General features: G+C 41.4%; 1 protein-coding gene across 5 annotated transcripts in view; it reads left to right on the forward strand.

Annotated features, from left to right (window-relative positions):
• The window catches only part of SESN3 (sestrin 3), an 80,821-nt gene that overhangs the window by 17,345 nt on the left and 35,497 nt on the right, over positions 1–27,979 (forward strand). For 4 of the 5 annotated variants that reach the window (XM_005309165.5, XM_065581566.1, XM_024110891.3 and 1 more), the window contains exon 2: positions 27,029–27,094. In XM_005309165.5, the coding sequence (XP_005309222.1) occupies positions 27,029–27,094 (66 nt within the window). Of the gene's footprint in view, positions 1–24,559; positions 24,747–27,028; positions 27,095–27,979 lie in introns of those variants that run through there. The other variant, XM_065581565.1, reaches the window with a different exon arrangement.

The raw sequence follows: 27,979 nt of genomic DNA on the forward strand, positions 1-27,979 counted from the left end.
TCTTGGATTCTTATATAATTCTACTACTACTCACTTTGTAATCAACATTTGCTAATAAAATAAACTTTAAAATAAAGTTAATTGGTGGGAAGGACTGAAAAAATTGAGATGAGGAGTGACTTGCATTCAAACTGTTTAAAACTGGTTTTCCATCTTTAACACCTATTTAACTTTAATACCTGAGAGGCAATTGGGAGAAAATATGCCTTTGTTAAAAATTCAACACCTTAATTCTTCAGTCAAAGGATGAGGGACCCCCAGTCCACATCTGAGGCCTCCAAGGAGTTATCCAACAAGACTAGGGAAGAGAGCATTTGACATACTTGAACGTTGGGAGAGAATGGGTTAATTTGTATTAAGTACCAACTATACAAGACTAATTTTGAACCAAATCATGATCACTTCTGTGGCTAATACAAAAGATAAAAGTACACTGCACATGGAGTAAGATCCAGCCAGTAGGCAATTAATAAAATATCTGACATGCTTGGAACACCAAGCTCAGTAATTCAGACATGTTTTCCAAAAGGAGCAGGGTGTTTATAAGCAGAAACTGGCTGTGGGAGGTGCTGTAAAATTGAACCGGTTTGTATAATTTATCCCATTTTTAATGACCGAGATTAGAGGTTCCCTTCTTTCCTTGTATTTTGAGGAGTTCATCTTCATTTATTTTTTAAAAGGGTTCCCACACAGTCTTAAATTAATCAATGTAATTGTCATATAAAAAGCTTTCTAAAAGACAGTTAGAGAAAACACCCGCTCCTGCCATGTTTTCCTGTCTCCAAATAGAATTTGGCTTTATGCAGCACCCAGCAAATGAAAGATACATTGAAGCATTTTCCAGTGACAGCAACAAGTTAGATGTTGGGGTTGTGATTTATAATGTGACAGTATGTATTCACTCAGCAATAGTTTTTACAGAGCTGTGGACTTTAGAAGATGACTTATTGAGACAGTATGTTGGCCAGGACACACATTATCAGTTTCCTCTATTCAAATAGTGCCATGGTTTCTCAGTCTTCCACCTGAACATCTGTGGAGAAGTAGCAAAAAAGCATCTCTCAAACATGCTACTCAAACAGCAATTTGAATGGTTTACAGTAGTTGGCTGAACATTGGGTAAAGATGAGCAAGCAATGCTAGATGACCAAGCAAACAGCAATAAAAACTGCAGTTATATAGCAGTCTTCAAGGAGAACCTCTGGGGGCTTTACAGTAAAACACCAGTACAGTGATCAGATTTAAAAGCAAAATAAAGCAAGAGCAGACAAATTTCTTAAATTTAATTTTCAATGCCAAGAGATGCTTGATGCTGTGAGAACTGTGGTAGGAAGCAAGAGCCATAACAGTGCTGTGTCTACACTAGCAAACTTCATAGCTGCAAATATCATAGGTACAATTAACCAATCACTTCACTGTATGATCTTGGATTATACAGTCTTACCTTCCATTCTTTTACATCTGTCTTTCAATATGCTCATTTTACAAATAAGGGGTCTAACTTCCAGCCCTTCAAACTTAAGCCCTTGACGGTCATGCTATGTTCTTTCCTTCGATCATCAACCAGTAAAACACTTTGTGGGTCAGATTAGGCCCTCTAGGACACGTGTGCAACCTTCTCATCTTCAGTGGGTTGCATGGACATAATTGGAACTTGGCAGGAGTGCTGGAACTATGGGTGCTGAGGGTGTGGCAACACCCCTGGCTTCTATCAGATACAGGGTTTATATTTTTATTCAGTGGCTTTTAGCACCCCCACTAAAAAAATTGTTCCACCACAACTGGAACTTGGTAAACAATTCTAACAATTCAGGAAAAGGACTAGAACTCAGATCCCTCTTCTTGTCTGTTTTGGGCTTTGAGATGCTAACTATAGTAAAATACACCTCTACCTCGATATAATGCGACCTGATATAACATGAATTCGGATGTAATGCGGTAAAGCAGTGCTCGGGGGGCGGGGCTGCGCACTCCGGTGGATCAAAGCAAGTTCAATATAACGCGGTTTCACCTATAACATGGTAAGGATTTTTTTTTTTTTTTTTTTTTTGCTCCTGAGGGCAGCGTTATATCGAGGTAGAGGTGTATAGTAAAACTGTCAGTAAATGAAGGGGTATGACTTTGAACCCTTGTAGTGAACAGATCTCTTCAGAAAAATGGCACTTTTCTAACTTTAATCATTTTTCAGATTAGAACTGCAGTTTGTCATTGAAATGTTACTGCCAAAAAAGTTGAACACACATGAATGTACATAAAAGCAGAAAAACAATCTGGACATAATCATAAATATTTGTTTTGCTTACTTCTGGAGCAAACAAACTATACCTTACCTGAGCATCGTAGATGTGCATTGAACACAATATCAGACTTAATCAGAGGCATAATTTAGAGTGTTGTTTAGTATGTGCCTTTAGTGCTGTTTGCTACTTGATGTTGTGAAATTCATTTATTTCTGCATTGTTAAAGTACCTTGAAACATATGATTAGATGCAAGTAGAGACATTAAAAAACCTGAACTTTTGATTCTGATCCTTCCCACCCTGTCAAATGTCACTTAAGGCATGAACAAAGCTCTGTCATCCCGGTCTATCCTGGGTCTCGCTTTAGATGTCATCTATGCTAAATCCGAAAGTTTTTATCCTCTTGTACTGTTCAGAGGGATTCTTTCAGTTGTCCTCTTTTACATGTTCCTCTAGCTGCCAGTGGCAGGTGCTCTGGCTTCATTCTTAATACATGTCCCAGATATTTCCGTCGTCTTGTCTGGATAATTTTAGAGATAAAGCAAACGTCAACTCTGACCAGTCCAAGCATGTGTTATATGTTTAATAGAATAGGTTCCCAAGGCATTTAGACATCTGTCTGTACCACCTCTAGACTTTCATATTTTACATGACTATGTTCTCCTATTTGAGTGATGGTGTACATGTACATTTCACTGTAGGTGTATGTAGGCACATGAGTCGGAGACTTTTGCCAGCTGTACCAGCAGGCGGTGCATGGGAGAATGTCCATCACCTCCCTCTCAGTTCCTTCTGTGAGTGATAGGCACAAAAGTTAACTGATTTGTTTGGGCAAGGGATACGTGGAGGATAAATGTCCCATTTGTACCTCTCTTCTGACAAGAATGAAAAAGCAAAGGGACTAAAGGTACATTAATTTAAAAACTCTTCAGAACGTGACCTTGTTCATGAAAGGATGGAGATCTCTTCCATGAGGAATGCCCCTCTGGCTGCTCCAGCCCCAAAACAGAAACTGGGGGAGAAGAATGTTCATCTTGCTCTTCAGTTTCCTTTGATGCTGCCTTCGTTCTCTGAGATTCTCAGACATCAGTCTCATTTTTTGTCCTTGAAGGGCAGATCCTCTTTAAAAAGTCCTCCAGGGCCAAAGTCACAAACACAGACACTTGCCAGCAGTGACTCTCTGGCAGGGCTGTTGAAATTAGTTCTTTTACTTCCTCTACCACAGAGATCTTCAACCCTAATGCCATTATGTATGGTTCCACTGATATTATCGGAAGAACACTTGCCTCTGATATTTATACTGTTGACACAATGGACTTCCTTTTGTCTCGCTCTCCTTGACTCGCTTTCTTCATTTGCTGGTACCAGTTACAGCAGCTTCAACCATGTCAGCACTACTTATTTCCATGGCACCATCAGTTCTGCCTGCGTTGTTGGTGCTGCCAGCAGCATTGGTGACATTGACTCATCCCTCTGCCGTCCATCTGCCTCAACTGCTTCCACTGGTTCCAATGGATACGTCTTTGTCATTGGTACCGCCTGTGCCCAAGACTTCCACCAACACCTGCAGGAACTGCGCCTACATTCTTTGAAGAAAGCTATTTCTTTTTCTTCAGACTCTGAGCATGATAGACCTCTCTGTCCTGCGAGGTGTTTCAGGTCTCCTTACAGGTCACACTCTAGAGACATTCACACCTGTTCTACAGAGCAATAACATTATTTGGAAAGATGCTTGTGTGCTACGCACCACCATGGACAGTACAGAGTCTGGACTACCCACGTTGGACTGCTACCAGAGCATCCACATCTCCATCAGCCACACGATCCAGGAGACGGTCACCTTCTCCAGCAACTGTGTCTGTTAGAGAAGATCTTTCTGCAGTTTGACAGCATCCTCCAGTTTTGGAACCCACAGAGGCATCTTGGGAAGAACCTACAAATATCTTTTTCCCCAAATGAGGCCATAACTCCAGAGTCATATGTCATGTCCTTCTGAAGACTTTAAAGTCTTTCAGGGTCTTGTGAAGAGGGTGACCACGTTGCTAGGAATGAAAGCAGAAGGCATGCAAGACAATCCACACACATTTGTGGATATTCTGCAACGTCCAACTCCAGGAAGGGTTTCCCTTCCCATTAATAAGGTCCTTTTAGACCCTGCTGAGACCTTTTAGCCAACCCTGGCCTCTATTCCACATGCTAAATATGTGAAGAGACCGTATCAAGTTACCCTGCAGAAACTTGATTTTCTTCACCCATGGTGTCCCAGACTCTGGTGGTCATGATGGTGAATAAGCTCTTAAGATGTCCTTCGAAGTAGTCTTACCCCAAGGCTAGGCGTACATGAGACTTCTTTTATATGGTAGGAAGGCCTATACCACCCCCACCTGCAAATGAGGATGTCAAATTATTAGGCAGTCTTGTTCAAATATATGTAAATGGTCAGCAGGTTCAAAGTTTGTGGTTAAACTGCCTGAGGAATACAAGGAACAGTTCTTGGCTTCAGTCTCTGAAGGACACCACTGCCCAGATATGTGTCTTGGACACTGCTTTATGCTTTGTGGCTACAGCCATCTCGATGAGGCACTCTTTGTGATTGCAGGCCTCAGGCATTCTTAAAGAGTGGCAAACCACAATAGAATGCCTTCTGTTTGAAGGCTCCAAACTTTTTATTAAAAGACTGATGATGCCATAAGCATATTAAGATTCCTGTGTAACTCTACTTTCATTGGGAGTCTCATGCTCCAGTAATAGAGAAAACAGTTTGAGTCTCAATTACCATATAGGCTGTCCTATTACTAGCTGAGAGCTCAGGATGCCTGTAGAAGGAGACATTGCCCAGCAGCATCTTCTCTACAGCATGTCCTTCTCACTAGACTGGGTGACTTTGAAGCAGTCAGTTTGACATTGTGATTGATCACAGCACACCAACCATGTCTCCTTTTCTGGATTTAGAACCTCCCTTTGTGAAAAGAGAGGCAATTTTTCAGGGCATGGACAGACTGCATTAGACAAATGGATGTGCAGCACAGTAAAGGAGGGATGTCATCCTGTTCCTTTCCTAACCCACATTTCCTGTCCCTTTTCAGGGATCTGTCTCTCACAGCTGTCTTACTTCAGGAATTTGGAATTGGGAGCAATAGAAGAAATGCCTTCCCAACACAAAGGGAAAAGCTTCTATTCTCACTTCTTCCTGATCCCCCCCAAAGAGATGGTCTATGACCCATTCTGGATTTAAGAAAACTAAACAAATGAATCCTGAAAATCAAGGTCAGAATCATCACCCTTGCATCTGTTTATCTCTTTCTGGGAGATTGACATGCTGCCCTCGAGTTGCAGGATGCTTAATTACATATGGCAATGTAGAAGTATCTTGAATGTGTGGTCGGCAACATGCACTACCAGTACACAGTACTACCCTCCAGCTCGTCCTCAGCCCCAAGGCATTAAAGTGTATGACAGTAATAGCGATACATCTGCTTCGTTCTAGAGTTCAGATGGGGAAATATCTAGATGGTTGGTTAGTTTGAGGATCATTGAAGCTTCACATCCAAAACAACATCTTGTCATGAGAGATTTGTCTGTCTGTTTCCCTGATTGTCATCCGCTGTATGTGTTCCTTGAATTCCAAGTGTAATCAGGAAGCTAAAAAGAGACAAGGCAGTCTTAACCCTCAGAGTACTTACATAACCACGGCAGTACAGGTACCCAGATCTACATCAACGCTGAATTTGACTGCCCATCTCTCTACCTCTGGTTGTGGATCTCTTGGCTCCGAACCAGGGAAATTCAATGAGCAGTCATCAAATCATAGAAATGTAGGTTTGGAAGGGACCTTGAAGTCATCAAGGCCATCCCTTTGTGCTGTGGCAGGACCAAGTAAACCTTGGTCATTCCTGACAGGTATTTATCCAACCTGTTCTTAAAAATCTCCAATGATGGGTTTTCCACATCTCCCTTGGAAATTTTTCCTAATATCTAAGCTAAATCTCCCTTGCTGCAGATTAAGAACATTACTGCTTGTCCTACCTTCAGAAGACATGGAGAACAATTGACCACCATCCTCTTTATAACAGTAGTCTTTTAAATATGTTAAGGGCTATCAGGTTCCCCTCTCAGTCATCTTTTCTCAAGACTAAACGTGCCCAGCTTTTTAAATCTTTGCTCATAGATCAGGTTTTCTAAACCTTATCACTTGTGTTGCTCTCTTGGACTTCCTCCACTTTATCCACATCTTTCCTAAAACGTGACATCCAGAATTGGACACAGTACTCCAGCTGAGGACTCACCAGTACAGGGTAAAGTGGGGCAGTTACCGCCCGTGTCTTAGGTACAACACTCCTGTTAATATACTCCAGAATGATATTGGCATTTTTTCACAGCTGTATCATATTGTTAACTTGTATGCAATTTGTGATTACTATAATCTCCAGATCCTTTTCAGTGGTAGTACCACTTAGCCAGTTATTCCCCATTTTGCAGTTGGGCATTTGATTTGAATTTTTCCCCCTTCCTAAGTGAAGTATTTGCACTTGTCTTTATTTAATTTCATCTTGTTGATTTCAGACCAATTTTTCAAAATAGTTTTGAATTCTAATTCTGTCCTCCAAAGTACTTGTAACCCTTCCCATCGTAGTGTCATCTACACATTTTATAAGCATACTCTTCACTCCATTATCCAAGTTGTTAATGAATATATTGAATAGTACTGGACCCAGGACTGACGACTGATTTTCCCGCCCCACGCGCGCGCGCGCACACACACACCGCTAAATACTCCCTCCCAGTATGACAGCTTACCATTGATAACTGCTCTTTGAGTATGGTCTTTCAATCTGTTGTGCACCCACCTTATAGTAATTTAATCTAGACTCTAGTTTGCTTATGAGACTGTCATGTGGGACTATGTCAAAGCCTTACTGTATTCAAGATATATCACATCTACTGCTTCCTCCTGTCTGCTAGTCCTTATCAAGGAAGGAAATAGGGTTGGTTTGACATATGTTCTTGACAAATTCATGCTGGCTATTCCCTATAACCTCATCTGGATGCCTGCAAATTATTTGGGCGGGGAGATTTGTTTTTTTCGTAACTAATTAACCCCATCTGTTTTGCAATTCTGGACAGTCCTTTGTTCTCCACTTGCATATTAGTTCAGCTTCATAAGTATTGTTAAGCCATGTACTGTCTGTCATATCCATGTGCACTTTTTTCCCATAAGAAAGTCAATGGTGATGCCAAACAGGAGAGGTGCAAAGATGCACCCTTATTTGATACCATTGTCTGTTTAACCATTCACTCAATTCTGCATTTACTTTTACTGCAAATTACACCTTGGTATAAAGCCCTGATGTTCTTTTTTTGTTGGCATACTATAACACCTAAAGATGATCCAGAGTGAATTGCGGTGAAGGCTGTCAAGTGCTTTCTTAAAATCGGTGAGGTTTATGATGTCTCTTGACATTCAGTGCTTTCTAATAATTATTGTTGGGTATTTTAATTTTTGATTAGAGTATTGGAAATATTTTTAAAATCTTATGTCATAGGAAGTAGTCTTATAGTAGGAAGATTCCATTTTGTTTGCAGGATGGGTGAATGCCACTCAGCTTTGCAGCGCTCATAGGGTACTCATAACATTGCTTGTATTATAGACTTGACAAAGCACTTACCATGAGCAATCTTGTCAAGCTGAGAGATGAATTAGATGATCCTTCCCCCTCCCCCCCACCCCCAGGTTTTTTTGTATCTAACAGTTATACTTCTGTGGCTAGCAGTATACCTGATAGTTCTTTAGCTTTTTTAATTAATATCCACATTTTAAAATATCACTTTATTGTACTGGGACTGCTGTCAGACTTTTGTTCAGATGTTAATTCAGGCATGTTAATGCACAAATAAAGCAGAACCTGGATTGTATCAAATGTTTGTTCTCCCTATTAAGAATTTGCAATGTTGACTTGATGGAGTTATGTCAAATGAATCCAGCTCATTAAGTTCCGTGCTTAGCTACTGTAGTTCTGGACACTGTAGAAAGACTAATTTAGTTGACCACGCTTAAAGTTAAAGCAGAATTTGTAGGCAGAACAGGCCATGGCGGTGACGGACCCCTGGGATACAACCTGGAACTGTGGGACCGCTGTACCCCCTTAACTCTCAAGTCTGGGCTATCTCTCATAATGCTGTGTTAGTGGCACGCAGCAAACTCCTCTGGGTGCTGTGCTCACTCAACCAACAATATGCAGGAAGACGCCCAGCTAAGTTGCATGAATGCTGTCTAAGACAGTAGCTCTCAGCCTTTCCAGACCACTGTACCTCTTTCAGGAGTCTGATTTGTCTTACATACCCTCAAGTTTCATCTCACTTAAACTACTTGCTTACCAAATCAGACATAAAAATACAGAAGTGTCACAGCACACTATTCCTGAAAAATTGCTGCTTTTCTCATTTTTTACATATAATTATAAAATCAATCAACTGGAATATGAATATTGTACTTACACTGAAATGTATACTATATAGAGCAGTATAAACAAGTCATTGTCTATATGAAATTTTAGTTTGTACTAACTTTGCTAGTACTTTTTATGTAGCATGTTGTAAAACTAGGCAAATATATAGATGAGTTGATGTATCCCCTGGAAGACCTCTGCATACACCCAGGGGTATGCAAACCCCTGGTTGAGAACCACTGCTCTAAGACACTCATGAATTGTACATAGAGAGACACTGGCAAACCCCTCTAACCCTCATGCCCTTCACCCAAGAAATATACCATTTTACACTGCTCAAGACCTTCTATTAAACAAGACCTTCTATTAATTGGCCTCTCAGAGTTGGTAAGACAACTCCCACCTGTTCATGCTCTCTGTATGTGCGTATATATATCTCCTCAATATATGTTTCACTCTATATGCATCCGAAGAAGTGGGCTGTAGTCCACGAAAGCTTATGCTCTAATAAATTTGTTAGTCTCTAAGGTGCCACAAGTACTCCTGTTCTTTTTATTAAACAAAGCAAGCCCATTAATTAGTTCACCCCTTGTGCAAAGGATAGTGGACATGCACCAGCCTTTGTAATCCGAGCAGATTCCTCAAGCACTTTAGACAAACTCACTGGTAAGGATAAAACATTAAAATAAGTTTAACTACAGAAAAATTTTAAGCGATTATAAGTGTTAGGCAGAGAGGTCAGAGTTGGTTACATAAGAAATAAAATCGCATTCTGAATTCTGAATGTTCAGACTAAGCAAGATTTGAATCAAGCAGTTTTGCTCACCTTACTACTAGCATTGTAAGCTGTTAACAGTTCTTAATACACAGGCTGAATTTTTTGCTCAGCCTGGGACCAGTCTCCCAAATTCAAAATATTTTCTTCCAAATGTTCTTGTTGTCATTAGAGTACGTGGGGGAGGCTCCAGGCTGTTGTCAAACGCTCCAATTTATACCCCCCCCCCCAATCGATGGGCATGGAAAGATAGTCTCAAACATGGAGTCAGAAATCACATGTTCTATGTCCCCAGCTGAGTCACTGGGTTAAGCAATCTCCATTGTCTATGTACTTTGGGAGGGGCCCACTGGGAGAGTAAATTCTCCTTAATGGGCCATCAACAAGTGGCCAGTTAGTCCTAATGTAAATCTGTCTTGGGGGTGTTAGTTGCTCCATTGTTGCCACGAAAAAGCCGGCTGTGGATGTCTCCCAGACTCAAAACACATTTCAGTAACACATGCGCACACATAGCAAAACTTCATAACTTCACATACCATGGTAACACATATCATTCAACAGGATAATGTTCAACAGATCATGACTTCTCAAATGATACCTCACAAGGCATACTTTGTACAAACATATCCTAATCATATCACAGTGGTGAATATGGGCGTTCCAGGGTGCTATTTTGAGGTACAATGTGTCACAATGGCCTCAATTTGTGAAATCGAATATTCCATGTTGAAATAGCTGGTGATGGATAAAAGGGATTTGCAGGGGCGGGGAGAGATAAGTATGTTACTACTTGAGGTTTTTTAATGTAAAGTACATGTTTTCTTGACACACTCATTTATTTCTTTTTGAACGGTTTTGCTATGGTGGCTCAGGGAAGTCATACAGGAAATATTGTCAAGAAAGAATCTGTTTCAAGGCTCTGCAAATGTAGACTCTGGACAACTCTGACCGAGAGCAACAGCATTAAGTTAGGATGATAACGTATTCCTTATTCCATTATAGCTGAAAGGAGTGTATTTCGATAGAAGCTACATACACGCATAAGAGAATAAAGAATAATATAGAAAAGGGAGTCAGTTGAAAATTCTTTGCAATTTCTACAGATAATTGCTTTCACAAACCTATTTTTAGCATAATTACACCATTAATTCCCCCCCTCCCCTCCAAAACCCCACCCATATAGGTAAAAATCTTGTGTAAGGTGGGGACCCAAACCAAGACATTTAGTCACTATTCCATTGATATATATTTTTTTGTCTATTTTTCTTGGAGTCAGGGTATCAAACAAAGATCTTGGTCTCTGATCCATATTGAATCCAAGGTTGGTGAATAATAAAACATCAGTCATCCCTGAATGCACATATGCAGGTGCCTCTTTCTTTATCATTGAGACCTAGATGATGCTTCTGTGGTATGAATTTTGTCATGGTTGTCTCCCATGGAGTACTCAGTGTAGCATGGACTGAAGAAGGATTATTGAGGAGATGATCTGACATAGATTTTAAGGTCAGAAAGGACCATCATGATCATCTAGTCTGACCTCCTGCACATTGCAGGCCACAGAACCTCACTCACCCACTCCTATAATAGACCCCTAACCTCTGGCTGAGTTACTGAAGTCCTCAAATCATGGTTAAAGACTTCAAGTTACATAGAATTCACCATTTACACTAGTTTAAACCTGCAAGTGACCGTGCCCCATGCTGCAGAGGAAGGCAAAAAGGGCGAAAAGGCCAACAAATTTCATTGCCAAAGTGCCTAAAGTTCCATCAGTAAATAATAAAATCTTCAGGGTTACAATATATAAACTAGAGAATCCAGACATAGTTTTCTTTAATAGTCAGCTCTGAACACTCATACTTGCTGACTTTGTGTTCTAATCTAAAATCTAATAACTACAAGAAGGACCCTACCAAATTCAGGGTCCATTTTGGTCAATTTCACGGTCATAGGATTTTAAAAATAGTAAATTTCATTATTTTAGCTATTTAAATCTGAAATTTCATGGTGTTGTAATTGTAGGGGTCCTGACCCAAAAAGGAGCTGGGAGGAGGGGAGGTTGCAAGGTTATTGTAGGGAGGGTTGCAGTACTGATAGATACCCTTCAGAGCTGGGCAGCTGGAGAGTGGCAGCTGCTGGCCAGGAGCCCAGCTCTGAAGGCAGAGCCGCCGCCAGCAGCAGCAGCACAGAAGTAAAGATGGCCTGGTATGGTATTGCCACCTTTCTGCGCTGTCACCTGCAGAGCTGGGCTCTCAGTTAAGTGCCACCACTCTCCAGCCGCCCAGCTCTGAAGGCAGCAGCGCAGAAGTAAGGGTGGTATGGTATTGTCACCCTTACTTCTGCGCTGCTGCTGGTGAGGTGCTGCCTTCAGAGCTGGCGCCTGGCCAACAGATGCCGTTCTCCAGCCACTCAGCTCGAAGGCAGCACAGAAGTAAGGATGGCAATACTGCAACCCCCCTAAAATAGCCTTGTGACCCCCTCCTGCAACTCCCTTTTGGGTCAGGACCCCCAATTTGAGAAATGCTGCTCTCCCCCGTGAAATCTGTATAGTATAGGGTAAAAGCACACAAAAGACTAGATTTTACGAGGGTGGACCAGATTTCAGAGTCCATGATGGGTTTTTCATGGCTGTGAATTTGATAGGGCACTAACTATAAGAATTTACTATAGGAATCAGACTGCTTTAAAAAGGTACTCATGCAAAATTGAAAAGTTTGAAAAACATTCTTCTGCATTCAGAAAACATTCTGCTTTACATCATGTATGCAAATTTCTTTTTATTCTATTAAGGACACTTTCTGTGAAAATAGGATCTCTTAAAGAAGGTCCTATTGGTGTGTGCTTTTGGTGTGTGTTCTGCACTTTCTATTTTTATGCATGTAATGTCACAATATGTTCCTGTGTGAACTTACTGTAAATGGATTATAATTTGAGGTGTGCGTGTGTGAAAGGAGATAAAAAGCTCCAGGACTTTAGTTGCTTAAAAATTTAATATAAAAAATGTTCTTAATGTGTTAGAGAAATACAAAATGATGCACAAGTAGAAAAGTAGTCATAAGCAAACTAGGGAAATGTGGTCTGTATGGAACATTACTATAAATTGGATGCATAATTGGTTAAAAGCCTGTACTCAGAGTAGTTATCAGTACGTTGCTGTCAAACTGGGAGGACAGATTTAGTGGGGTCCTGCGAGGGTCTGCCCTGGGTCTGATACTACAGTGAATGCTGCTTGATAGCACAACTCTGGTATTAACTTCTGGTTCAGAACAATACTTTGCCAGGAACCAATCCCATTAACTTTAATATTAAGGGGATTCAGATATTGGCAACGGCATGCTGTTTATGGAACTTGTATTTAAGAAAGTCCCTGGACATCAGGTTACCACCTGGCCAGTATTTTTATGGAGTTGCCAGTTGCCAGAAAAACAGTCTGCTGGGTTTTTCTTCCTGGGTCTAAAGCTTTGCATTATTATCACAATACACTGGGATATCTAATGTTAAGTTTCTGTGTCCAGCTAAAGATGCTGCAGTGTTCCCACTTCGCAGTTTAAGCGATAACAGATCAAAACTGTTGAAAATACAGCCGCTGTCTGCCCACCAGCACGCAACCACACTGTACATGTGTGCGCGAGAAGGTTCGAGTCATGCAAGAGTGAGGAGGCATCTGATGTTATCAAGCTTTTATCGGTTATCTCTTTAGATACTATTAGTGGCTGTTGGTGGGGGTGTGTGTGTGTGTGTGGGGGGGGTTTCACAGAGTTGCCTTGTGGTGTGGGAGTTGGGTTTGCAGCGGGCTTGCCTTGTGGGGAGGAGATTCAGGGTTTTTGCATTTCAGAAGTGGTAACCCTACCCAGCTACAAGCAGGTTTGTGGGGCTGCAGCCAGGGAATGAAGTGGTGGGATATGTCTTCCATGGCTGAAGCCTCACACACTGGCCTTTTGCTTATTGGCAACTGCTAGATAAGAGAAACTTTTTGTTGGCAATGCAGAGGTTGCTAGTAAGTGGACTCTGTTGTATTCAGTATTTTCATTATTGACTTTAATAATGGAGTGAAGAGTATGTTTATAAAATTTGCAGGTGATGCCACACAGGGAGGAGTTGCAAGCACTTTGTGGGACAGGATTAGAATTTAAAACAGGGGTTCTCAAGACTTTTGTACTGGTGACCCCTTTCACACAGCAAGCCTCTGAGTGCGACCCCTGCCTTGTACACTAAAAATACTTTTTAATATATTTAACACCATTATAAATGCTGGAGGCAAAGTGGGGTTTGGGGTGGAGAGTGACAGCCCGCGACCCCCCCATGTTATAACCTTGCAACCCCCTGAGGGGTCCTGACCCCCAGTTTGAGAACCCCTGATTTAAAATGACCTTAACAAATTGGAGAAATGGTCTGAAATCAACAAGATGAAATTCAGTCAAGACAAGTGCAAAATACTACACTCAAGAAGGAAAAATCAAATGCCCAATTACAAAATGGGGAATAACTGGCTAGGCAGTAGTACTGCTGAAAAGGATCTGGAAGTTATAAGTGAATCACAAATTGAATATGAGTTAGCCTTTTTTTGCAAGTGCACCATATTGTTAATATTCTGGGGTGTATTAACAAGAGTGTCATATGTAAGACACGGGAGGTAACTGTCCTGTTCTACTCAGCAAGGTGAGGCCTCAGCTGGAATAATGTTAAGTTCTAGGCCCCTCACTTTAGGAAGAACATGGACAAATTAGAGAGAGTCCAGAGGAGAGCAACAAAAATTATAAAGGTTTAGAAAGCCTGGCCTATGTGTGTGGAGGCATAGGTAGCGACTTCTGCTCTTTCCTGTGGGTGCTCGACACCCCCCCTCGCCCGACTCCACGCCTTCTGTGAGGCCCTGCCCCCATTCCAACCCCTTCCCGAGAGTCCCCGCTCCAACTTCATCCCGCTCCCTCCCGATATTCCAGCTCCTTCCCAAATCCCCGCCTCAGCCCTGCCTCTTCCCCGCTTCCTGCCCTGAGCACGCCACATTCCCGCTCCTCCCTCCCCACAGGGAGTATGCTAACACTGCCAAACAGCTGTTTGACAGAGGCCTGGCAGGAAACGCTGGGAGGTAGGCGGAGGAGCGGGGACACTGCATGCTCAGGGGGTGGAGGAGGTGGGGCGGGGGGTGAGGGGAACTTGAGGACAGAGCACCCCCTAATCTGGAGCACCCACGGAGTCGACGTCTATGTATGGGGTGGGATGAGGGGGACTGATGATGATGATCAAATATGTTAAGGGCTCTTATAAAGAGAACAGTGTTCAATTGTTCTCCATGTCACTGAAGGTAGAACAAGAATTCATCTGAACAAGGGAGATTTACATTATATGTTGGGAAAATCTTTCTGACTGTAGGGGTAATTCAGCTCTGGAATAGGCTTCCAGTGGAGGTTGTGGAATCCCCATCATTTGGAGGTTTTGAAGAACAGGTTAGACAAACATCTGCCAGGAATAGTCTAGATCAGTGATACTCAGATTGATGCTGGGGAGCTGCAAGTGGCTTTTTAATGTGTCTCATGCTCCATCTGTCCGGGTTTTACCTGGACAGTCTGGTTTTTGACTTCTGTGTCTGGGTGACATTTACGGTTGCCGTGTGCCCAGTTTTCAAGGACCTGGAAACCCTAAATGGCACCAGAACCAAAAGTGCAGTTACCACGGGGTGGGGGGTGGGGGAGGCGCTGGTCATTAACCCATGCGAGCCCCTGCTCAGCTGGGGCCGCCTCCTACCTGCAGGCAGGCTCCTTGAGATGATCTGGTGAGCAATGGGAGGGAGGAGGGGAGAGGAGCAAGTGACATTGACTGGGTATTGGGGGAGTGGGGGAGAGGCAGTGCAGGTGCAGGGGCCTGGGGGAGGAGAAGGGGAGAAGGGAACTTGGGGGGTTGGTTACCAGCTATTAGATAGAAGGGTGGCAATCCTACCTGCAGTTCTTTGCAGCATATGATAATAAAACACTGATTTAATTATTAACCAATGAGGATGCTTTAACTATGTTAACCAATTGAAGTTGGTAAAATTAATAATGCTTGGTCAGAATAACCAAATGTGGGTGTATGTATATATTAAACTAGTAAATGAAACAATGAATTCACACGACTGTGGCTCTCTTGGGTAATGTTCATCGCTATTTTGGCTCCTGAACCCCTGAGGCCTGAGTGTCACTGGTATAGATATACTTGGTCCTGCCTCAGTGCAAGGGTCTGGAGTACATGACCTCAAAAGGTCCCTTCCAGCCCTACATTTCTGAGTCTGCATTTCTTAAATTAGGAAACTTCAGAACTTCATAACATTATCTGCCTTTTTTTTGTTGTAAGCATATTATTTTGGGTACTCTGATGTTTCTGCCTCTCTTTCCATGGCTCCTCTCTTCTTTCTCTTGTCTTGACTCATAGTTTTCAAGCCAGATATTAAACAAGTGTTACTTGTAATAAAAATGAAACACTTAGTTGAGAGAGAGATTTTTCTTATAGCCAAAAGAAGAGTTTCACTGTAAAAGCAAAAGTATCAAACTGTCATGCAAAAGCAAGAAAGGCTTTTCTTCTAATGAACAAGGACTATTTCATAGCTTCAAATAACATAGTAATTACTGACCTTTCTGAAAATGTTGAACAGTTTTGACTCAATAAATTGGATGCTTCCAGAACTGCTGCCACAGTCCAAAAATGCTGATCACATCAGAAATTTAATCCACCCATGAAGTTATGGTTTGAGTTACAGTTGGGTTTTCCGGTTCTGCAGTTAAACGAATAAGTGACCCTTCCACTGTGTTTCCACACCCTCCCACAAATAGAATACTGTCACATACACCCAAGAAAACCTCTGCAGATTCAGAATTATGCTTTCAAATCAAGCTTTAATATACTCTTGCACATGTTCTGTACATTCAGCTTTTGGGCAACTTTGCTTGTTTGTTTTTGGTATTTCCCCATAGATATAGTCTGTTTATTAGTCACAAACTGTTACTAAATGACTGCTCATATAACTTCTTTCATTCCTTCTTTACCATCTTGTTTAAAAACTATTATACTAGCTTCCTTGGGGGCAAAGTAAGGCATAGTTCTGGCCTTTTCATGGGAAGGTAAGAGCATGGATTGTGGGGGAAAAAACTGGTAAAACTGAAGCATGCTAAATTGCTATGATTTTAAGACCACTTTGATGTCTAGTCTAGGCTTACTGAAGACCAGAAGGTATGATCACAGTCAGGATAAGTAGGTATTGGTGCTGTCAGGATCCAAGAGCAAAGAATTGGGAAATATTTGGAGTGGTCAACATTTTAAAATGTAGATTAACGTAGCTACGCCATTCAGGGGTGTGAATTTTTTTATCCCAGAGTGTCATAGTTAGGCCAACCTAACCCCTGGCATAGATGTGGCTAGGTCAATGGAAGAATTCTTCTGTCAATCTAACTACCGCCACTCAGGGAGGAGGATTACCTACAGCAACAGAAAAATTAGCATTCATTGATGTAGGAAGAGCCTATACTTTAGCACTACAGTGGCACGCCTGTAGCTTTGCTGCTGTAGCGCTTGTAGTATAGAAACAGCCCTAGCATCTGATAGCAAGAATAATAGAAGCGTAGAAGTTAATTCATGCTATTGGGGTTTTAACTGGGGCCAATAATACTAGCTATTCTATTAGCACTAAAGTATAATTTTTTCCCCCCAAAATGGCAGAGCTGTAGTGTTTGACCTCTTGAGAGTCCAACTGGGCTAAACTTGAGATCCCTTGGACAGTATACAGCTTCAGAATGATGCTGTGCCTCCTGCCACCCTGGCCCCCTTTACTTTGCAGGCTGGTCAATACAATAGTTGGAAACAGTTGCCATACTTCACTGTCTACTCATCACTCTGCATCTGACAGCAGACACCCTCCCTGTTGTAGTTACTAAAAATAAATTTTGAAACTACATGCCGGACAGCCTTTGGATCTAGTTTTGGCAACCGATAGGATGTGACAATATCATGGTGGTAACTTTTTTTTTTTTTTTTTTTTTTTTATGCCTTCAAATGCTGCAGTGTTGAGTACATTATAAAATGACTTTAGCTAGAGCCCTGGGTATAAACTATAAAGAAGGTTAAAATGTCAATGAGGTAAAGGGTTGTGTTGATAGGAGACAGTATGAAAAGATCGGCCCATCAAAAGAAAAGATGAAGTGTATCTAATCACAAACCTCAAGTAATAAATACTAATTGTAGGTGCATACTACGAATCTCTCAGGCAAGAATTTGAATATGGGAAGCTGTTAAATCTGATGATAGGATAATGAGGAGTTTTAACTACCGCAGTATAAGCTTGGCTGAATTTCATCACTTGGGCAAGGCTTGGAGGAGCATTTTATTGATACCACACAAGATTTGTTTTTATAGCTGCTTGTCTTAGTGCTTTGAAGGGATGTGTTAAAAGGGGCATGGTCAATTTGATATTAAAAACAAAACTTTTTTTTTCATAATGCACCTTTTAAAATAATGTATGTAAAAATAAGTGCTTTTAATACTCCCCTGTTGGTGGTGTTTAAGGGTCTCTTCAGCCAGAAAAAAAAACTGTATAAGGGAACACAGTGAAAATGACTGTAGAGTGTCAAATGCACAAAGTAAATAAACAGCAAAACTTTATTCTTCCACTCTTCAGTGATGATGATCTTGTCAGTTTTATATAGTATATGAAATAATAATAATAGTTATGAAATTTTCAGACACAGTTGACTTTTTTTCCTTAGTGGAGTGCCCCATTAAGTAGCAAGAAGGGGTCAATGCAGAGCATGGATGTAGGAGCTCCAGTGCAGTACAGTGATAGCAGTACAGATGGGCTTGATTCAATAACTGAACATGACATGGTGAGGAAGTTACTCTGACAAATTTTTAAAAAGGCACATCCTTAAAACTCTGAAAGTGTCTCATCGCATACTGAAGAGCAAAGTTTAAAAATACATATGAACTGAAGAATCGGCTTCTTACAGGCTATTTAAGAAAACTGCAATAGAAGAACATATAGTTTGGATGCTTCTGAGTTTGGAAAACAAATTAAATGTGCATGGTTAAGTAAAGAAATGCATGGATTTAAGGTTAAAAGCATTCTCAAACTGGAAAACCTCAAAAATACCAAGACTGGAACACATGCAGTGTCAGGGGAGGAAATTGAAAATTAAAAAAAAAAAGTATATGCAAAGAACAGAGGCAGAAACATCAGAATACACAAAATAATACGCTTGAAATAAGCTAGATATACAAGGGGGGAACTAGAGGATGGTGAACTAGTAGAGAATTCTATTAATTGTCCATGTCCTATACAGTAGAGGATTATGGGGAATTTCCTGTTTCAGAGGCACGTCTTATGTTAGATTGGCATATGGCCTTGACAGAGACTGAACTTTGTGAAGAAGTTACAAAGCAACAGAAACTCAAGTGAAGTAAAGTGGTGGCGGGATGGTATTTTATCTGGTGTTTTCTAAAGGATATAAAGTGTGAAATAGTGGACATCAGCAAATTTTTGTATGTTCTTAAACCGCTATCTCCTGAAGACTGGAAAGCTATTAATGAGGTTGCTAATATACAATAAGGCACCTGCTTTACAAACTAATTGGGAACTGAGGAGTTCATAAAATCACAATTCATAAAAGCTAACATCTCAAAATTACAATAGTTGCAGTGCATAAATTGCATTATGATGCACCACATCATTTTGTTGTCCTTCAAACTACTGCAAAGTGATTTCCAGTGCACTGAAGACATCAGAATGTGAAGAGATGTTGACTTGTTCTTAATTGATATCACTTTTGTTATGCACCCTGCCAATGGAAGGAAAATGCTTCATATAACTGGTGGTTTGTAAAATTGAGGTTCTATTATATTGTCTTAAAGTGCCAAGGGACATCCTAGGAATTAGATGGGTAAGCATTACTTAAGTAGTAGGCAAATTTATGCATCTTAGAAAGAGGAGTATAACTTGATAAGGTCAGACCAATGCAACTTTTGAGGGACAGGTAGGGGAGAGGGGACTTTACTAGGTCACCGGTTTGGTTTTTTCTTTGAAAAACTTGATAAAATTTTAGGTAGACACATGTTTATGAATCTTTCATAAAGTTCCTCACAAGCAAAAGTCATAGTAGAAAGCTGCTCCTCGGAGTGGGGACAGATTAATTGTGGGGTGCTTTGTGTGGGGAAGGGGTTTGTGTTCAGACCAGTGCTATTTAATATATGGATGATTACATTGTGGTTGGTAATGTGTAGGAAGGGCAGAGGAGTTTGTGGTGGAGATGAGTTGGTGGGCCAGATTCTCCCTGCCGTTCTAGCCTCTTTACACCAGTCCATGGGGCTACAGAGCTGGAAGAACTGGCCACTATGGAATACTTTTGACATAAGGGGGTGATCCCTTGGGCAGTATAAAGCTTCGCAATGATGCTGTGCCTCCTGCCACCCCGTCCCCCTTTACTTTGTCAGTCTGGGCGATACAGTAGTTGGAAACAGTTGCCATACTTCACTGTCTACTCAACACTTGGCATCTGACAGCAGACACCCTCCCTGTTGTAGTTACTAAAAATAAATTTTGAAACTACATGCCGGACAGTCTTTGGATCTAGTTTTGGCAATGTGCACGCTAGATTATTTAGCAAGCACGAAGGAACCTCTGATCATGTGGTGTAACCTGCTGAATGAAACTATTTTATACCTTAATACATAATGATTAAGTGCTCTAAAACTCCTAAGTACTCTTCCTAAAAAATCCTGCTAGTGATTACCCCTGTTTTATAGAAGGGAAATAACATAAGTACTTGCTGAAGCCCCCCATAGCTAATGTCAGAACTAGGATTAGAATCCAGGAATTCCTCTTTACCAGTTCAATCTCCAATTAAGAACTCAACATAAATGTAGTTTTAAGTCCTATATTAATGTTACTGATGCAGGAGTCGGTTACTTAAAATCTTGCATCATGGAAGCTGTCCTTTGAGTACAGTCTGTAGCATGAATCCTCCCTCCCTGGTCAAAACAATGTGGGGAGAGGGAGATTAAGTTACGCAGGCTCCCCTTTTAAGGCTGCAGGAGCCTCTTGAACATACTCAGAATGCTCACCATTGCATGCCTCTCTGAAGGAGGCGGAGCTAATCTTTGACACCATGGAGCCTGGTTCCCAAGGAAAGATGCAGTAGCAAATATTCGTATGGTCCAGTGTGTAATTTCACTGTTCTATGCCAATGTTATGTACAGTATCAGATCAGCATATATTGGAAGGCCTTGATCATGGTTTTCTATAAGCAGCTATGTTTTTCTGAGGATAATAAGCCTAGGAAAAGGAAGCTGACCTTGGCAGTCCTATTGATATCTTAATGAGAACTAACTTTGAACGCGCTGGGTTTTTGATTGCTGTATCCTTTACTCAAAAATCCAATGTGCGAAAGGTCTGACAAGATAAATGTCAGCTGTGCCTTACCTCTGTCTCCATGACACCTATTTTTCTATCCTTCTCCCTTTTTACTACTGATAGTCCACAACAAGCTGGATGCTTCTGCCTGTGAAGGAAGTGTGTGAATAATGCCTGGTTCATAGCTAAGCTAGGAACCCCAAATGGCTAAGCAACCTAAAGAAACACTTTGAAGAGCCATCTCCCCAGGGGTGGGGGGAGAGAGATGCAGTCTCCATGTAATGAGACCCTGAGATGGTTGTGGAGTGGAAAATCCGAACCAGAAAGTCTTCTATTTCTAACCGTATGATATTTGGTTTTGTTTTTACCCTGTTATGTAGCGTGGTGCTTATGTATCCAATTGCCAGTGACTGAACAGTTTTCTATGGTTACTTGTGTTCAGGATGTTAATGACTACCTCAACCACCTTGTTTCTCAAATATCTTGGGACTGACACAGCTACAACTACACTGCTTACAAAGAACCAAACAGCCTATCTTTCATTTGTTTATATCAGACACAATTATTGTTCACCAAAGATTTTGTCTTCATGAAGATGAGCTAGGCTGTAAACTATTTTCTAGGATACGGATTGATGAGATTAAGAATTTTGAAATCTCCGCTACTGATGTATAGTGCACGACTGCCTGAAATTATATTGGGAAGGCTACAAGATCTTTCCATTCATCATAATACTGGTGTAAGAGCAATCTAGTGATATCCTTGGTTTCTAATTTGAGGGATTATTGATGAGCTGGTTAGCAGATGGCTGACTCTGCTATTAATAAGCTAGGGAAAATTCTTATGGTCCAAACTCCTGTTATTTCATCAATTTGAGATTGAAATAGAGTTCATTGTTTGTATTTAGAGCTGGTCAGGAACTGGAATTTTACTTCTAAATTTTTTCATTCCAATTCCAAATGAAATGTTGAAATTTCCTGTAAAACAAAAATTCCCAGATAATTTTAATAGTCCCAAACCAAAAAAAAAATTGCATTTTGTCTTTTGATCCTTATGTATACATTTAGTATAATAATCAATGTATAAATATAAACATATTTAATGTGTAGACATTGAATCAAAATACTGTCAAAACAAAATGTTTTGACTTTTTTCCATAGAAAATTTTTGTCAAAATCAACATATCCCCTCAAGTTTAGATTAAAAAAAAAAAAAAAGGTACAGTTTTCTCAAACAGGCATCTCAGGCTAAAATTATTTGACTCATTCTCATTGTAATTTGTCTCCAGATTCTTTTGCACAGCCTAATACATATTGGCACATCCCTGATATTGGCAAACTGAGAGTTCAGATTTTTCTGTAGCTTTTGCCATGTTATAGGGGAGGAAGACTCCAAAGAAACACAGGAAATACCCAGTGTAATGTGAAGCCATTTTGATGACTTACAAACTAGAATTTTAGTATTTTTATTTCTCAATTTGTCTGTGTAGTTGAAAATCTTTTGAAGCAGAATGGATGTTAGTTAGGTAACTAAGCACTTAATAGCAACTAAAATTCAGCTGTTAATCCTATATTGCAAAAGCTTTTTGGAGGGTGGAGAGCTTTTCAGATGCTTTTTTTCCTATTTGAAACTCATTCTTTATAGAGTTGCTAGCTTCCGTGTAGTTTCTGGATCCCTTTGCTGGGACTTGGTAACTCATTTTAGGTTGCTAAATTGATCAGCCTGCCAGGATTCTGCTCCAATAGCTTTATTTCTGTCGGGTAAGCTGCTTTCACTAGGTGTGCTTCAATGGAAGATGCAACGTTCATGAACATGTTTATATGTACAGTTAATCCAAGGTTTGTTGTATACACATACGTGTGCTGTGTCTGGAGTCACATGGTTTAGCATTTAGTTTTAATGTGCTTTATACAACTTAACCAGTGTGACATTTGGTCACAATTTTTTAAGGGGAACATGTAGATCCTGCCATCCAAAAAACGATGGATCCTCAAAGCTAGTTTATAGTAAATATGCTGCCCTTCCTTTCATGGGGTATTACACCAGCCAATTGGTTCTCAGGAGCGTGTTGCAATTTCCACTTGTCTCTCCAGGGCTCCATAAAAGTATTGACGCTATCCCAGACTCTAAAAACTTATCTCCCATCTTGAGAGAGTTTTCCTTCTCCTGTCATGGCAAAAGGGCCACTGAGCAGCCTGGTTTTAAGGCACCAGGTACTCAGCTTTCACATCCTCACTCCCTGTTTGGAACACCTCTGCCATGAGAAAGCAAGTGGCAGGAGTGTGGTTGTCACCTAGGTGGTATTACTCTGACCATTTAGAGCACTTTTTATAGGGACTATGCTCATCCTCTGACCCATGGCAAACCTTTAGGAGGCATTAGCCTACTTGCCAATAGAAGCTTGAATTATCACTAATCCTCTGACCCCAGAGAGCTACCCCATCCCAATTATCCCCTCTGAAATGAAGATTATCCCAAAATTAGGATTTTAAAATAACTTCAAAACAGAACAAATCAAATACAATTCTAACTGTGGAATTAGTAGTTACTTTAGGAAACATTTGTTTTCATTATCAAAAATTTCCATACTTTCTACGTAAGGGTATTTCAGTGCTCAGTTCTCAAAGTTAAATATGTAAGAAAATACAATAAAACAACTTGCATGTGCCCACATCCCATTAAACAAATAAAGTATTTACCCCTTCTGTTTTCCACAGGATTAACAAATTTGATTGATAAGTATCGTAAATTATCCTGGGACTTTAGTGCAATTTACTGGGTGTAAATTGTTAAACTGTCTCCCTGCAACTGGCTTTCACGTGAATAGCTCAGATTATTTCAGAAGGGGTGACAGCATTTCCTCAGCTATTGTCACTTCTCTGGCAAAGTAACGAACATAACTCCCATGTAATCCCTAAATCATCAAGCTCTTGTTTTAACTTTTCCTGAATAATTTGCACGGACATTATTTCTGATCATCTGAAAAATCAAGATAGGTGGGATTTTTTTCCCCCAGAAATGTAACAATAATATGAACCTCTAGTGTTTTTACTTCCCTATGCTGCAGTCTGTTGCAAAGAATAGTGTTTAAACTAATCTCAAAATGGTGCACATAATTCATTTACAAAATTAGTGTATTTCTCAAACACCTCTCTGATGGCATTGTTGAGTGCATCTGAAACTTGATTGTGAGGTGAACAAAATATTTTGAGTGCAAATCTGGTACTGGTGCGGATGGTCAATTTCTTAAAAGCAGCCACTAATAATGGGTAATTACATATCTATAGAAATCAGCAATCATGTACCTCGGAGGATAAGAACTAATGCTTTTGGAAGGAAAGTAGTTGAATCGATATGAGCCATTTGATGAACAGTTTCAGAGTAGCAGCCGTGTTAGTCTGTATCCGCAAAAAGAAGAACAGGAGGACTTGTGGCACCTTAGAGACTAACAAATTTATTAGAGCATAAGCTTTCGTGGGCTACAGCCCACGAAGAAGTGGGCTGTAGTCCACGAAAGCTTATGCTCTAATAAATTTGTTAGTCTCTAAGGTGCCACAAGTCCTCCTGTTCTTCTATTTGATGAACAGTAACTTTGAGGGGGTGCACAAGTCTTAGGATAAGGTATTTATGCTGCTGTTGGAAAGCATCTTTTCTCATTTTACTTAAGGTGAAAGGAATAATGCAGATCTGTAGACCAAAGACTGACTGACTTGTTTATTTTTTCTCCCAGCATTCAAACTTGGTTGGCATCTGGCAATGAAACTTGTCTACACATTTTGATGTAGAGCATCTGTTTATTTCAGAACTTCATGGTTGTTTGCAAGGCATACAATAGTTCATAGTTATGCAGTCGCATGCAAATCTTCATCACCTTGTATATGTGAACTGATTTAACAGGCTAAAACTGTTTTCCCAAGGTTAGTGATTTAGGGGGGCCATTAGTTGATTATTATTGAACCAATAAATCAACTCATTCATTCTTATGAAAATTAAGCTGCTAGTGAATTTCAGTCAATGGGATGTACTATTGTAACATGTGCACACAGAATCCCAGGCACTTTATTGACACATAGTAATAGGAGTGCAGAAAGTTACAGGAGTGGATGATGACCATGTAGTTCACTCATCTCTTACTGTGTTAGCATTTGGTCATACCCATCTTGGACTTGATCAAGCTCCTGTTAAAATCAGTGGAAAGACCTACCATGTAAGTCAGTGAAAGCTGGATTGAGACCCACATGTTTTCTTTAAAACTTAGTTCAGTTCTTTTCTGGGGGGGTGGGGTAGGGGGGAATACACTGCCTATTGCTGTATGTAGTAAATATAGGGTTACCATATTTCAGCAAGCAAAAAAGAGGACGGGAGGAGCCCCGCCCCCATCCTGCCCTAGCCCCGCCCCCCACAGAGCCCCCAACCCTCCCCCCCCGCTCCTTGTCCCCTGACTGCCCCCTCCTGGGACCCCTGCCCCTAACTGCCCCCCAGGACTCCACCCCCTACCTAAGCCTCCCTGCCTCTTGTCCCCTGACTGCCTCCTCCTGAGACCCTCCCCCCATCCTAACTGGCCACCTAGGACCCTACCCCCTACCTGTACCCTGACTGCTCCAACCCTTATCCACCCCCCCACCCCCAGACAGACCTCTGGGACTCCCACACCCCATCCAACCACTCCCCACCCCCTGACAGCCCCCCCCCGAACTCCCGACCCATCTAAACCCCTCTGCTCCCTGTCCCATTGACTGCTCCGATCCCTCTCCCCACTCCTGCCCCCTGACAGCCCCCCCAGAACTCCCAACCCCCCCCTTGCTCCTTATCCCTTGACTGCCCCCTCCTGGGACCCCTACTCCTAACTGCCCTCCAGAACCCCACCCCCTACCTAAGCCTCCCTGTTCCTTATCCCCTAACTGCCCCTTCCTAAGACCCCCCCCACTGCCCCCCAGGACCCTACCCCCTACCTGTACCCTGACTGCCCAAAATCTTATCCACACCCCCGCCCAGAAAGCCCCCCCCGAACTTCCGACCCCCCCCCCCCGTCTCTTGACTGCCCCATCCAAAACCTCCCTGCCCCTTCTCCGACCCCCTGGCTCCCTTGTTGTTGGCCTTCGGTTCGCCTAAGGTCTCTGTGAGCTTGCTCAGGAACTGCCTGAGCCGTTCGTCCCGGCACGCTGGGGAGTGGGGGAGGAGCTCCAGACTGCCGGAGCGATCTGCGACTGCAGGGAGGGAGGGAGTGAGCTCTGCTGCAGGGGGGAGGAGGGGGAAGTGGAGGAGGGGCTCTCTCTGGCTGTCGGAGCCCCATGTAAGTGGCACCATCCGGCCGGCTGCCCTGTTAGCCGTGCGCGCTCTGCATGGGGGGGGGGGAAGGAGTCCGGACACTTACAAATTCCCCCCGGACGCTATTTTTAGCTCAAAAATCCGGACATGTCCAGGGGAATCTGGACGAATGGTAACCCTAGTAAATACATTTTGCACGAAGAAACTTGACGTTAATTCTTTTTGGTGCCTGGCTCTTCCTTAGCTTTAGTGTGCCTTGTATCCTCTTGTCTCTTCGGAATTGGATACAGCTCAATTAGGTCATCTGTTCCTCAAAGAGTGGAGGCATAGCTTTTCTAGTACAAGTTCTTAAATCACTCTAGTTGCTGTATGTGTGGGTAATAGCTTTTTTCGTAAGAATACTTGCCACTTCCAGAGCATTTCTAATCTTCAAAGCCCTTAGCAAACATTATATAATTAAATTCAATGTTGAGGGAAATGGAGTTGAGAACCATCTCCAATGTGCAGCCTCGTCAATCTTCTGTCTAGTATCATGCAAGAATTTCTTTTGAGTTCAGTATTTCTCTCTATTCTGGCAGTTTGGTTGCTCTGAAGTATTGTGTCAAAACTTTGAGCACTATTGCCACATGTTCTTGTATAGATATGTAAAGTAGTCAAGGTTAGAGTTCTGAGTGTGGGTTTTTGTTTTTGTTTTGAATGTCCTGTCATTGGCCAAACTTTGTGCAGTCTATTAGCAAGCAACATAAAGGACTGCTAAATCAATCCAACTGATATGGCATGTGAGCCTCCTCTGTTAACGAGTTGTAAAACATGCAGACAGTCTTTTAAAGATAACTAAGTCAAGGCCTTCAGCATCTAATCTTGTAAGATAAAGTAAGTTAATATGTTATCCTTGCTAATGCTAATAAAAGCATGTGACGTTCCTTTGCAGGAAAAAAGAATCCGAGTCTCTCAGCCATTAACAAGAGGACCAAGTGCCTTTATACCAGAGAAAGAAGTAAGTTTGCAAACTAAAACTACTCTGCATGAGTAGTAACTGCATAACAAAAATATTCAGGGCCAGAGTCAGGCATTCTTCATCGATTGGGCAGTACCTAGTCCATGTGGAGTCCCATTGAGAGTCCAGTGCAGTTATTTGTGGACTAAAGGACCATTTAGTTTGAGCATCAGAATCTGGCCCTCAGTGGTAAAAGTCAAAATTTGCTCCTTATCTTCAGGTAGCACTCATTGACTTGTAAACTAACTTCTGTCTTTAGATGCAGACATGCAACGCTCATTAAAGCTGCGGGACCTGCAAACGCATTGTAAACTTTTTAGGAGAAGGACTCCTCTATTATTTATACAGTACCTAGCACAGTGGAGCCATGCCTTGCTGTAGTCGTTAGGCAGTACTGCAGTATTAATGTTTAGTAATCTGAGCAGGATCTGACTTTCAATTTTCACAAAAGTGAAAGTGTGATTAATTTTGTGGAACACAACTATGTCCGTAATAAAATTTATAGTTGCAAAGGTGCAAACTCAGATTGGCCGAGTGAGTAATTTAAATGTTTAAGCCTTGATTGCAGATTGCTGCAGTATATGTAAAACTTGCATGCATAGTTCTGTCTAGGAGTCAAATCTTTACAGGAAAGCAAATTGTAAAGGCAAGTCCTGCTTCTTTTTTTCTTAAAAGAGCTAGTAGCTGCTAAAGCCAGGCAATTAGAATAATAAAGGATGTAAAAGTTAAAACAAAATAAAGGGAAAGGCAGGGCTGTAGTGTTTCTTGGAATAGCTCTCCAGTCCTAGGCAGAAGGAAAAGAAATTGCAGGATCCCTACCCATTAGTCAGGATGATACAAGTATTGATTATTCACAAAATCCTGTCTGTGGGGATTAGAGAAAAA

This window comes from Chrysemys picta, chromosome 1 (genome assembly GCF_011386835.1).
Source record: "Chrysemys picta bellii isolate R12L10 chromosome 1, ASM1138683v2, whole genome shotgun sequence".
Classification (NCBI taxonomy): Eukaryota; Metazoa; Chordata; order Testudines; family Emydidae; genus Chrysemys; species Chrysemys picta.